The sequence below is a fragment of the Falco peregrinus genome, chromosome 5 (assembly GCF_023634155.1).
Source record: "Falco peregrinus isolate bFalPer1 chromosome 5, bFalPer1.pri, whole genome shotgun sequence".
NCBI classification, from domain to species: domain Eukaryota; kingdom Metazoa; phylum Chordata; class Aves; order Falconiformes; family Falconidae; genus Falco; species Falco peregrinus.
This window is the reverse complement of record NC_073725.1, coordinates 23,461,825-23,475,863: the sequence shown is the minus strand read 5'-3', so window position 1 is coordinate 23,475,863 and position 14,039 is coordinate 23,461,825. Positions and strand designations below refer to the sequence as shown.

At 37.5% G+C, this 14,039-nt stretch overlaps 1 protein-coding gene across 3 annotated transcripts in view; it reads left to right on the top strand.

Moving 5' to 3' along the window:
* VPS41 (VPS41 subunit of HOPS complex) overlaps positions 1-14,039 on the top strand; it is a 107,843-nt gene that overhangs the window by 16,899 nt on the left and 76,905 nt on the right. For all 3 annotated transcript variants that reach the window (XM_055804311.1, XM_055804310.1, XM_005236479.4), the window contains exons 3-4: positions 3,700-3,807; positions 6,798-6,875. In XM_055804311.1, the coding sequence (XP_055660286.1) occupies positions 3,700-3,807; positions 6,798-6,875 (186 nt within the window). The remainder of the gene's footprint in view (positions 1-3,699; positions 3,808-6,797; positions 6,876-14,039) is intronic.

The window sequence follows — 14,039 nt, the reverse complement described above, 5'->3', positions numbered from 1 at the left end:
GAGGACGGATTTCAGATTTTTTTTCTTCTTTACTCTCAATTCCACCACAGTTGCTCCTGTAGGCAAAGCTGAGAAAGACGGGGCTGAATATCGGAAGGAGGTTGTGAACCTTCATTCCGAAAGGTAGAGTGTCCCTCACAGTGCTGCTGGCCTTTTGAGAGCTTATTGCATGTTTACAGCTCTCAATTGTGTAAATCTGCTCCAGGAGAAGAGTTGGTAGTGAGTTTTGGAACTATTAGGTATTAGCTGTGGGAAGAGGAATTTATTTTCAGTTTCAGAGTTCAGCAATGACAAATGGAAGAGCTCTTAGTAGGAAAATATTTTATTAGTCTTACTGGTTAATTAGAGTATTTCATTCAATTGGAAATCTATTTTCAGTGGCAAGTGCTTATAGATACCTGTTCTTTACATTTAGCAGTTTGAGTGCTAGGTTCAGCAGTATAATGCAAGTAGAAAACTAAATGGAATATGAGTTTCAAATTGGCATTTCTGTGGTTGAAAAGTGGTCATTATGTATTTTGTGACACCACAAAGGTTCCTCCTGTCAGTTCTGTGGGTCTCAGTCCCTTTAAGAATTTAAGGCTGCCATGTGTGGAGAGTTTTACACATTTTGTGCAATATCTATTTCTCATCTCATAATACATTTGTCAAGAATTTCAAGATCCAGCGTTGTTGGTCTGGTTGTGTTTCGGGTTTTTTGAGGCAGAAAATATGGAAGAAGTGTTAAGCAGTGGTTCAAGAAGCAGTATTATAAAATTTATTTTCAAATGTTTAGAATCCATTAGGAGGGTGTTAAAAGACTTCTTTTTAATTTGAAGTGCCATACAGTTAGAAAAATCCATGTAACTTGAACAGTTGATGGTGTCTGCGTGCCCCACCCCCCTTGAAAAAGGAAAGCTGTGAATTTTCTTGTATGGGGTAAATGTCACTCTGTTTATATCTTAGCTTTGCTGCAAGTCAGGACTTGTACTGTTCCTCTAGGTTGTCATAGAAACGTAGCTAACTGTCATCTCAACTCAGGCTGCTGATGGTTTTATTTGTAGGTTTTCAGGATTATTAAAATTTAACAAAAATTATTGATCTGGTTTTTATTAACACTGGCTTGTGTTTACTTTAAAGTTCAGACTACATAAAAGCTTTTCCTGATAGAAAAATACCTTTAAAATGATTAAACTCTGATATCTGAATAAGAGCTAATCAAATGCATTTAATATAACAGGCAGAGTCAGAAGCAGTAGAGAAATCTTGCATTTTTGCAAATCACCTTTTTCATTTTGTTTACAGCCAAGTGCCCCCACCCCATTTCAATTCACCTTTTAGCTTGACTTTTACTTAACATAAAAGATACCTGTCACAAAAAGCGTGAAATGGGTACATCATCGTACCTAATATTCGAAGTTTTCATTTTGTATACTTTTTTTGAAGCTTGGCAGAATGCTTCGGTGCACTGACTTTTGAAAGTATATATTTTTTGTATATGCATGTGCAGGAAAAATTACTTAGTTTTCACTCATAAATAAGACAGGCAAAACTTATTTACAGTAACTTCATCTAATGGTCCATGGATGAATGCTTTTATGCAAACAACTCAAGAGACTAGAATTAACTTTTCACATTGGTTGCACATTGGATGTGCAGACTTCAGCAACATGTGGGATCTTATAAAAACTAGGTGACTGGAGTCCAGTTTTTACTACTTCGAATTTATTCAATGATTACCCATGCATCTCCAGTGTAATCTTTTTAAGCAGTGTGTGAAATGCAGCAATGTATTAATTGCTGTAAAATGGATGTGTGCTTCCTTACACCCTCCTTCCATCACATGTATGCTTTTTTTCTTTGACTTCACCTTATCCCTCTACCCTGTAGACATTTATTAAGGATCTGTAGGCACATTGAATTTGGCTGATTTATATACAGCTCTGTAATTTGACGTTGTCATTCTGTCCAGTAACAACTTTGTTCAGTGTTAGATTTACTGAATAAGATTGTTTCTTGGTGGACATTTTGACACCTCGCTTCAGACTGCTGCGTCATGGACTGCTGACATCCCTATATTAATCTCATTTGTATTCTGTCATAAAACTCTCAAATAACATTTTAAAAGGGCCTCTCTTTGCAGCATATTTATGTAAGCACGGGGCTAAATACTGAGTGTTTCCATAGGTCTGTATGGCTTTTATGTGTTATATGAGGGTGTGTACATACTACCATGTGTGATGGTAGCACACATGGTAAATGGCTGTAATATTTAACTTGGGAAGGACTGGCTTTAGTACTGTAAAGACAATTTAAACTAAACATGTTTTATTAACAAGTTAACATGTCTCTTCCAAATTAATTTTTCACATCATTAGCTACAAGAGAATGTTGCACAAATACACTTCTGCCGTAGACTGACACTGTGCATTTTTATTTTCCATTCTAGGGTTTGGAAAGCAGTGGTTGGTAGGAAGTAAAGGTGCTCCTTTACTAGAGCATTGCACTGGTATATTCTGGTTGCTTAGAAATTAAAGACATGTTTTATGTGGGAAATGCACTCAACGTTGATGTGTTCATTAGAACTGATAGTGAGTGTAGGAGACTGTTATTGCAGGTATGCTGTTTCCCAGTGAGGACCAAAGGATATTCATGGGTTTGTGTATGTCTATGCATGTATAGTATTAACTGAGGCTTACTGAAGCTTAGGAAATCTCTCTCTGGCATTGTGCTTCAGTAGACCATCTGTTACAGACAGATGCCTATGACCAGAGAACTGGTTCGCACCTTGGATTTTCTTTTCCTAAGAGATAAATGTGTTGGGTGTTCTTTGATCAGTGAATTTTCTACTTGTGTACGTTAACTCAGTCTCCTTTCTCTTCGCTCTCTGCCACTTGATACGTCATCTTTCTTTGCATCTAAGTAGTGATTGGGTGATAATACCAAAATTGATGGAAAAGAAAAACAGAGGAAAGCTTCAGTATTTACCGCAAAAAGTTCCTATCATGCAGATGATATAGGTGATCCATAGGGATATGCTGTGTCTGGATCCTGTTCTCAGACAGTTTTGCAACTACATGTTTATACTTTTTTGTTTATGTTGTTTTTTTTTAACATAAACCCATTGGTGCATTTTATCTGATTAACTTATTCCTAGTGGATTCTTTTTATTTTTGTTCACAGTGTTTTGCCTGTATCCTTCCTACAGAGATGCAGCATCTTGTAAAGGTTTTGAAGTTTCTTGTAACCTGCATGCTTCAGCTTAGAGTTAATTGTGGCTACAGTGGCACATGTTACTTTATCATCGTCCATTTTTCCATATCCATCCCTTTTATATTTTTCTGCTAAATTGTGAATGACTAACTTTATGAAACAAAGTACACATGTACATTTTTTCCTGCTTTTAGTTGTTGACGAAGTGCCTCTTTACAGCTGAATTGATATGCTGCTATGCAGTCTTTGTTTGCACCCAGAACTTTGGAGTAAAAAGAGAAACCAGTAACAAAAAAGCACAACTCAAGCCCCCTCCAGTGATAAAAATGTGGAAGTTTGGCTTTTGATTGTAATGGCTGTTGTTAAAAGATAGCAGTGATCCATCTTCGCCTGTTGCTGTGTGATAGATTTGGGGTATCTTTTAATTTGTTTTTATTTAAAATAAACTTCTAAATGTGTGTTTGTTTTTTCTCTTGCTCCCCTTTCCTTACACACTTAAAAATTTAGGAAGATGAGAGTGAAGAAGAACCTAAGCTGAAATATGAACGGCTTTCTAATGGAGTGACTGAAATTCTCCAGAAGGATGCAGCCAGCTGTATGACAGTGCATGAAAAGGTATTGTGTGACTTTGTGGCAGAGGTAGAACTTCTGCTTGGTTTTATGCATTTATCTATGCTTATAATTCATCAATATATTTCTGTGTAGATGTTCTGCCAAATGTAGAGGTGCAGTGCAAGCCAACACTAATATAAATAAAATTCATGGTAAACCTGTGTTGAACAAGCCACATTTTCTCAGTGAGAAAATGAGGTGAGAATTCAAGGTGCAGTGATTTGCTGGATGGGATGTTTACATAAGCTACTGGGAAGACGCTCTCTCAATTTTAAATATGGACAGTAATATGAACTAGAATTGGGATACAGTCCTAACTTTTTCATTCAGAAAGGAAGTTGGCATATACTGCTTATTTTAGCCTGAATCACTGAAGATAGGCTTGATCATGCCAGGGTCCAGCTTAGCATATATTCAGCTGTGGAAGACATCAGAGTTTGGTAAAACAGTGTAGAAGAAAGTAATTACAGTCTTCCTCTTCGTTTGTTTGTTTGTTTATTTCTGGGGGGAATGTCATACTAACACTTCTCTGTTCCCCTTTCCTGATTCAGTATGTTAAAAACAAGGAGAGTGAATGCGTGTGCTCTAATACCAGTAAGGTTTGAGGCATACAAGAGAATGAAACGGAGAAAGTGATGGGCAATGCAAAGTAAAGGAATTTTACAAAGATTCATTCCTTTGTTCTTACCAGGAAGAAACATCATATATTTCTTCAGTGATTTAAACAATTGCTTTTATTTTTCCCGGAGTTTTCTTCTCTTTTATAAATACTGAAGAACATTTTAAAATACTGAGGAGTGTTGAAGAGTGTGAAAGTATGAGTTAATGATTTATCAAGTAACTGTTTGTATTTAAAACATAATAGCTATTTCCTGAATGTATAATTTTTCGCAGCCAGTAATAGCTCCTTAGCAGTTATTGTTGAGGGATCTATCTCTATTATTTGGCTATATTTTTAGATTGACTTGTGCTGTGTTTCTTTTACTCAAAGGACTGTTGCTATGGCTCAAGAGGCTCTTCAGATGAAGCTTGTATTTTAACTGTGCGAATGAAAACAATAAGTCTTTTTAAAATGTTTTTGACAACTTAGAATTACACAGATATTTGGAAAATTGGGAAGCATTTCCTCCTGGTCTGTGGTTGTTTTTGTTACCTTTTTTTCCTGAGCCTCAGGTAAATTTTGAAAGCTGCATTGACCAGGATTTTTCTGTAAGGATCTGCACAGATCCAGCTTTAACTATAGTGTCACAAAGAGTGACAATACAGGAAAGCTGTTTAAGTATCCCAGTGCTTTTAGTTTTCCAGCAAACTAGATAGACTATTTATGAGAAGGATCAATATTGTTAGAAGCGAGGTACTGAAGTCTTTTAGGAATAGGTCTCTTAGAACAGTAAGCTTAAAAATGAAGCAGGGTTATAGGTTTTGTGGGGGTGGTTTCTGTTTTGTTCTGTGTTTTGGTGTTTTTTGGGGTTTTTTTCTTCCCCTGCAAGAGCAGGAAAAACCTGCTAAGGAGTCATCATTAGCAAAATCATACAGTACGATGTTAAATATGCTTGTGATTAAACCAGTTTAACTTTGCTGTGAATCCTGAAAATCTGGCTTTTCTATTCAGACTAATTTCCCCCCAGAATTATTTTTTTTCTTTTCACTGCTAAAGCATCATATTTTCACCACGCTTGCTGTCTGCACTGGATGACTAATCGTCATGGCACCTGGTGCATTCAAGCAGGCCTGTGCAGTGGAATAGTCATACCTAGTTATGTCTGCACACCTGATGTTTTATTAACCAGTATTGATTTTTTTACCCGGGGGACTTTTTTCTTCCTGAAAAAAGGCAACCTTGCAGGAGTGAAAGGCATTGCAGGGGATGAATTTCTAATGAACCCCTTCTTTCCCTTTCTTGACTCCTTTTAATGTAGCTTCATATTTTAAGTGCCTGAACTGAAATTTCATTTTAAGCAATTCCATTTTGATAAATCCTTTTAAACCTTGACTTTCTGTAAGGTTATTTTTTAAAGATTGTGCTGCCTGACTGACACGCTTAGCAGTGCCTGTAAATTTGAGCATTTCATTATAGGTTGCAATGAAGCATGCTCACATGCAGTGAAATACAGAGAATTGAGGAGCCTAGACTATTTGAGTAATGCTGAAAGGAGGGGGGAATAAAAGAAACCTCTGTCATAAATCAAGTAGTACTGAAGTTCTTCCTTTTCTGTTTAGGTGTAGTTCACATGGTTCAATTAACAGCAGATCTCGCTGAATGAATTCCCTTCTTGTTTGATCAAAAGAAGTTTGTGATAGCAATGCATTTGTGTGGTGTTTTCTTTATCTTGCTATTATTTTTTGGAATGAAACTTCTGAGATTTCCAAGGAAAAGTGTGTTTGTCTTGAAAGTGTTCAATGTAGGAGTTAATATGTGAAGGAAAGCAACTCCAGTGGTTATCTGTGTTCTTACATGCACTGTCAGAGACCTTCCATAATTGAGCAGTATTGTACCAGCGAGTGACTTACCGGTGGCCTTTTCCTGTGTTTGAATATTTTGTTTTTATGTTAATGATGAAGGAGAATTAAAAATAAAGCCCAAAGGAAACCATTATGATTGAAACAAAGCTGCAGAAGGGATCTAGGAGTTATTTTAGGTCTGTACTGGTCATTGCATTCACACTGCATTTTTAATTTGCTGCCACAGTCCATCAAGCAGTGTGTACGGACTGCAGGCACACCATTAGTTGTCAGTGGATGAGGGTCCTCATGACTCATTCTGACAGGTAACTTGCACTATCACAGTAATACGGGCTTAAAGCCCTGCTCTGTTCTTCAGGTGCAGTTAAAAGAACCTTTGTCTGAAGAAGGTGGTAGGTTGTTTTTTTTTTTCCCTGGTGCTGCTAATCATTAATCTGCTAAACATCCTGGAGTTCATTTAGTATTGCTGTAGCTTTGTGTGCAGTGTCTTTGTATTTATGTAATCAGTCTCAGTCTCTTTTCTTTTACAGTTTTTGGCACTGGGAACACATTATGGCAAAGTTTATTTACTTGATGTCCAGGGGAACATCACACAGAAGTTTGATGTTGTAAGTATGGCGTTATTCAGAACATATCTATTGGGATGTAAATATGCTGCCAGGTACTAAGTAGTAAATCACTTAATGCTTTTGTTACACCTGAAATTTCACTAATGCATTTCATGAACTCCCTCCCCATAACATAAAGGGTAGTGTATGGTCCTTGCAAAAAGAAGTTACACTGAATGGTTTTGTGAGGAACACATCTTAGTTTACATATAATAAACTTTCTTTGTGAAGACAGAAGAGGAAATACATATTTATGATTGTAGATGGCTATAATTAATTATGTAACCCAGAGGCTTGTGACTTCCATGAGGCATGAGCCTGCTCATTAGGTGACTATTGTCAGTTGTTAGTGTGTGCACTATCATTTTATCTAGTTGCCACAAGTAATTGAAAATTGATTGATTGCCTTGCTGGTTCAGTTTATCTACTGCAAATATATAACGCTAATATTTTATGTGAATGTTTTGAAGCTTGGACTCTTAAGGGATTGTATTGATTGAAGGAGAAGCAGCAGACTTTTTCCTTATTGTGGTTCCTGATATTAGAGGATGAATGAAACGCTAAATATAAAGCTCTGTTCTAGAGTATTAGATGTTCCTTTTAATTGTGGATATTTGTTGATATTTTTGTGTGTGTGTGTTATTTAATACCTAATTTTCAAGTTCCCTGTCTTCCACAGGAGGTGGAAGGAAGAGAATTAACAATATTTTTTTCTCTTGGCGTTGTCACAAAATCTAGTAGCCAAGCACTGGTTTTTGATAGGAGCGTCAGCACTTGTCAGAGTATCCATCACAAGATGTTTGCATGTTTGCAAAGAGAACATATGTTCTGAAGCTGACACAGCTAGCTGCATGGGAGGGGTGAAAGGTTTTGTTTGTTTTTTGAAAAATCTAATTATGCGATTGTGCAAGGGGTGAGGTAGGCAGAAGGCACAGCCAAAACCTAGAATTCTAGGCACAGCCTTTGGAGGAGATTTTATATGTAGCATTGGTCAGATTGACAATGATGGAAGTCAAGTTAGTTATGTTCTTCTGTTTCTTTTAACTTTGTATGTTCATCAGCCCTGCACAGGAGATGCTGACTGCATTTCAAAAGAGGAAAAGCTTTTGGTGTCTCCCTTAGAATTCTGATTACTTTACATGTATGCTCCTTGCTAAAGTTTCTTTCTCTCCAAGGTAATCTATTTGGGGCAGGCCAGATTAAAGTGTACCTGAATTATTCTCTTCCATCTCTGCAGTAAAAGATTGACTCAAAGACTCATTTAACCGAATAGGAGATTTTCTATTGAGTCAGGCATTAAATGTCTTAGACTCGTATTCGTTCCACTCTGTGTCAGATGCTTGGAAGAGTCCATTTGTAGAACAGCCTATTTTATTTTTTTTTCCTAAGTGCATCACCAACACCCTGTTCTCCCACACTGGTTTCAAAAGGTGAAATTCTCCTCTTTCTATAAAGAGTTAAGGCACTGCTTAGGTGTAGAGGAAGGAACAAGGGGACCTGTTGTCTACTAAAGGCTATAAAGCAGAATCCCTGAATCCTCTTTATATCAACCCACCCAAATCTGCTATTCTTTTTTTTTATTTTCCTTAATTAAAAGTCCTACCAGTGCCTGCTGTGAGGGCTGTTTCTTATGATGCCATTAAGGTTGGGCTATTTAAACCACTTTCCACTCTACAGTGCATACTTGGTTATTCCTTTTGCAAACTTAGCCTGCTTCAGGATGAAGATTTTTGTGCTGTGTCATTTTAATAGAGATGGCAATGATTTCTTTTTGAAATATTGTTTGAGTACAAACAGCTTTTTGAGATTGAGAATAGGAAAAATAAATATTTCTTGGATTCTAGTCTTAATGTTTCTGTTTTTATAACGTACGTGTTCCAGTGCAACAGATAAATTATGTCATGGATCAGGTGGAAAGGGTGCTTCTTTTTTTCTTTTGATAGCTTGGAGAAAAATTATTTTGATCTAGGACTGCTCGTCTTTTAAGGGAAAGTTTTGCAAGGAACCGCTAAGTGTTGTAGAACAGAATGGGCTGCCTATGTGAGAAAGACAGCAGGTCTGTGACATCCTTGGCTGCTTAAACAGCGAAGTTTTCTGAATGAATGTTGTCAACTGTTGAATCTGTGGACAGTTAATTCTGAACTGGCAGCTGTATGTCACAATATTTTCCTTCTAACCTGAACTTTTCAGGATCTTGGACTGCAGAGTAGTCTTATCAAAATGTTTGATAGAGCTATCAAAATGTTTGCAGAGGTCTTCCTTCTGTTTTTTCCTACCAGCACCTGTTTACTGTCTGTCCTCCTGGGGGAGCTGCGTTAGAGCATCTACTGCTACTGTAGTCCTCTTGATTTCCATTTTTATTTCCTAATCTCAGATAATCATGTTCAATAATATAAATGGGCTTGGAAATTGAAGAAAAGAAGAATTTTGGTTTTACAATAAATAATTTGTTTTCCATATTGGTTTACATGTGGATTTGAGCCAAATTGTAAAGCAGAAATAGAGATTGATCTCAGAGGATTTGCAGCATGATTACTTTCATGTCTCCAGCTCCTGTGAACTTTGAGGGAGAAAACTCACAGGTATGTTACGTAGTCTTGAAAATGGCTAATTTTTGGGCGATGGCCCTCCTGTTGAAGACTGAATGCTTTTAGCATTTAAAATTGTTTAATTTTAAATAATGTTAATAATTTAAAAGGCTGTAAGAAATGTAAAGTCTGGCACCCTTAAAGGTTTTCCTATTGTAAGATGTTTGTTTGGTTGGTTGTTGTTTAAAAAAAACCTTTTAGGACCTCACTCTGTAATGTCCATAGCAGAAAAATAATGTGGATATCCTGAATTGCAAATACTGGCTGTACTGCTGCAAAGACTTAATCGTGTACTCTACTTTGACTCATAAATATTCACAGAGGCTTCTTTGAAACTGATGTAGATGACTAAAAAGGCTTTTCAGAAGAGAGTCTTGCTCTTGTCCTGCTCTTAAAATATCTTATGCCAGGTGGACAACTAGTCTTTTTAGGTTTGCAGCTCCTCTTGTCAATAGCAGTGGAAATGGTGTGCTTTGAGACTGGTGTGGGAGACTTCTGGTTTGGGGAGAATTGAGGCACAGCAATTTAGGGGCTTTGGCCTTGGGTGGTGCTGGTATCTCAACAGACATGCTTGTGCTCTCGCATGATTCCTTTTTCCTCCTTGCCTAGTGTGTTTTTAGATCTTGCCAGTGTGGCTGTCTTTGACAATGTCAGCCGTCTAAGATTAACTGATATGCATCCTCAAATAACGTATGTTTGACAAACTGGTGTTCTCTTGTATTAGGGTTCAGTGCTTTGAGTGAGATGAAATGTGTCAAATGCACTGAAAATTATTACTAAAAGGCAACAAGAAGGGGAAAAAAAAGCCTGCTAATGCCACTGACAAAGGATGATGCAGGACTGATTCACAGCGTGTTAATTCCAAATGCCTCTCCATCTTTCTTTTCTTCTTAGACTGTCTACAATTTATTAATATAATTATTGCCTCAACTGACATCTTGTGGATTAAGGACTTGTAGATATGAAGAAAGCTGTACAAACATGTTAAGTTAAGTAACAAATCAAAAACCTTTCAAAGGGCAAGAAAACCTGCCCCCATTCTGGTCTTCTGATAAACATCAAGCTTAAAGCACAAATGGTAAGAAGTCTTGGCTGGTGCCAGTGATACTCTGTGGGAAGGGGAAACGTTGCCTATTTTACAAGTAGGGGTAATTTAAATGTTTAATGCATTGGAGGTGTTTCAGAGGTGATGCATGAGCCTAGACAACAATGTAAATAGTGTTTTAAAGCTTCTGTTAGTGCAAAGAAATAGAAGTCCTTTTAGCATGCAACATTTGTGAGCTATTCAAGACTGCTAGAAGTTCAGAAAGAATGAAATTTTAAGTGGAGACCCCTTCTTGCAGCAGTTCTTTTTACCACGTATTTCTTTCCTGGCCTCACCATTTTTTTTCTAATTGTCTCTCATTGTCTAGCACTAAATATTTCTTATGTCTTTTGAATTGGCATGCCAGAAATCCAAATTCACTAGGTCATCTCTGCTGCCTTGAGAAATTAAAGGGGAGTTCCTTCTGTGATGGTATTGTTGCCCTTGGGTGTATTAAAGTTATAGCACACGCCAGCCTCTAGAGCAAGTGTGTTGCATGCTTGAAGGTCAGTCAGTGGCCTGTTGGTTTTGCTAGTAAGTCAGCAGCTTGCAAATGAAATGTCAGAAGTCTCTGTTGACTTGACATGCTTTTGAAAGAATTTAATTGCCAACAAGAAAAGCACATTTCTAATGAAGAAACAGCTGTTGTTAAGCACTAAATGCTGTTTCTGAAATCAATGCATAACCCACTAACTGCTGTGAGAGATAATGCAGCATCTTTCAATGGGAAAGGTAACTTTTAGCATTTGATTGTATGATGAAGAAGTTACTTTGAATGGAACTTTACATGAGAGTTTAAGACTAAGATGATATAAATGTCACTTATTTTGACAGGCTACTTAAAATTCCCTGTTTATTACTTTAACTACATCATTTTAGTTGTCACTGTCAGACTATGAAAGAAGACTTGGTCGGGAAATGAAGTGAAGCAACAGAATTTAGAGTAAAGATCTTGGTAGCTGTGTGTTAGTATTTGCAGGGTGTCACTGCACCTGTTAAATTTGAAGCTGAAATCCTGTGTTTTGTACAGAACCAAGCAGGCTGCTATAAATGTAGGTTCCAAAACCCACAGTAAACATTAAGGTTTAGATAGCAGCGCATGTCTGTGCAGGGGACAGGTTTCCTTCCTCTCTGTGGGGCCTTCCGCCCAAATGGGTGGTGTGGTCCTACTGCTTAAATTCTTTATGTTAACCCCTGGCTCTGCCCAATGGAAAAAATAGGAAAAAAATTATATCCATCAGGATATTGCTCTTAAGACTTGGAGGTCTACCCCCCATTTAATAGCCCTTCTTTTGCTTCTCTCTTTTCATTTTAACTGCAGATGATTTGGAAATCCAGAGGTTTTTACAGTAGTTGTGGGAGTAACTTGGCCTTTTGAGTCTGGCTTTTTGGATGTTATAAAGGCTTGGAAAGTATGTCTTATGATGTTTGTTCTGGTGCTGTGCTTGTTAGGTTGTTTGTGACCTGGAGTGTTTGTAACTGGAACTGTGGAGCTGTGGAAGATTAGGATCCTTCCTTGGCAGGAATCCTGGTGCACCTGGGTGTCTCTTGTCACAGGATGAAAAAAAGTGAGGTAGCTTGCCTATACCAGCAAAAATTACAGTGTCAGGGCCTTTAATCCATAGGTCTAGAAAAGTTTCTTTTCTGATATGACTGAAAACAAAAAAACACTCTCACAGATGTTTTGCACATCATCTTTGTATCCACTGTATTTAAATTTCCTCTGAAGGTAGTGTTGCTTAAATTGTTACGGAAACAAAAAGATTAGATGGATGTGGAAGGCATTTTTTATTACTAGAAATGTTGCTCAGAGTATGGATAAAATATGTGAGTTTTAAAGGGTTGTATTGTGTATAATTAATTTTTATAAGCTCAAAACTGAGGAAAGTATGACCATTTCATTCAATTATTCTTTCAGGCTTGTAGCTTCAATAACTCTGTAGCTTAGTGCAGAATACTGTAAAATGTTTAGTTGGAAGTATGGTTTCAGCTACAGAAGGTCTTGTACGGTCCAGCCATTTATTTCTTGAATGCAGTTAGCTCATACATGTCACATGCGTGCTTGTGCAGTCACAAACAGTAGCATGTATGCTGTAGATTAAAGTTATTCCGCTGAAAGTATAAAGCCTGTGTACTTTATCAGCTGGTTTTGGGCCTGCGATTGTTTCTGCCTTCTCTTTGGAACTTTTCCCTAGCTGGTATGTTGCCTGCATACCTTCTTTTGAGAAGGCTATCAGCCCCATTCTTAGGCTAAATGATCTTCCTTACAGCTTCGTTACTCTGCAAGTGCATATTGGTTTTCCTCTGGTGGTGTTGGTGGGGGGTGACATAGAAGCATAGGGCTGTTGTGGTTTAACCCCAGCAGGCAGCTAAGTACCACGCACCTGCTTACTCGCTTCCTCCCAACCCCTGGTAGGATGAGGATGAGGATCAGAAAAAAGATAAAACTTGTGGGTTGAGATAGCAACAGTTTGATAGTTGCAATAAAGTAAAATATAATAATAATTAAAAGAAAAAAGAGAGAGAGGAATAAAACCCAAGAAAACCAAGTGATGGACAATACAGTTGATCACTGCCTGCTGACTGATGTGCAGCCAGTCCCTGAGCAGTGACTGGCAGCCCCTGGCCAACTCCCCCCTGTTTATATACTAAGCGTGATGTTCTGTGGTATGGAATATACCTTTGGCCAGTTGGGTCAGCTGTCCTGGCTGTGCTCCCTCCCAGCTTCTTGTGCACCCACTCACTGGCAGACCATGGGAAACTGCCAGTGAGTCCTTGACTTAGAGCAAGCACCACTTAACATTCTGATGTTTTAATTGTTGCTATCAACATGATTCTCATACTAAATCCAAAACACAGCACTGTACCAGCTACTAAGAAGAAAATTAACTCTATGCCAGCTGAAACCAGGAAAAGGAAGAAGTTTCCTTTTAGTTCTCTAGTGTCAATTGCTTTTCTATGGAGTGTGTATCCTGTTGTATGTCAGTTGCGTTTCATGGCAAGAATTTAAAGGTATTACATTTAAGGTACTTCAGCAGCCCTCTTTTAATGTCACTGATTTCAGTAAAAGTTTGTTAATTTTACTTCTTAATATGAGGTGAAGGGCTGTGACTAAATACTGTTTTATCACAGTCATGTAGATGTAGCAAATAGTTCAGTTTCTCTTGACTGGGTAGTGTCCTGTCATATTCTGCATGTTTTCTCAAAAAAAATTAAAATCTGGAAAATTCTAGTGGGAAAAACATTTAATTATGGAAGAATGCTAAACATGAAGGATATTACTCCTATAGTATTTAATACAGCATTGCTGGTCAATGAAAGGGCAAAGTTTCTAGTGTGTCTTATTTTTTTTCACCAGACGTTGTAGGACTTGTAGACGCTGAGTCTACTTTTGTGAAAGATTAAGTAGAGGACCTTACTGTAATTCTGTTAAGTGAATTTACATGTGGTATTTTCAAACTTTTTTGAATGTAATTATTTGTGACATTATGC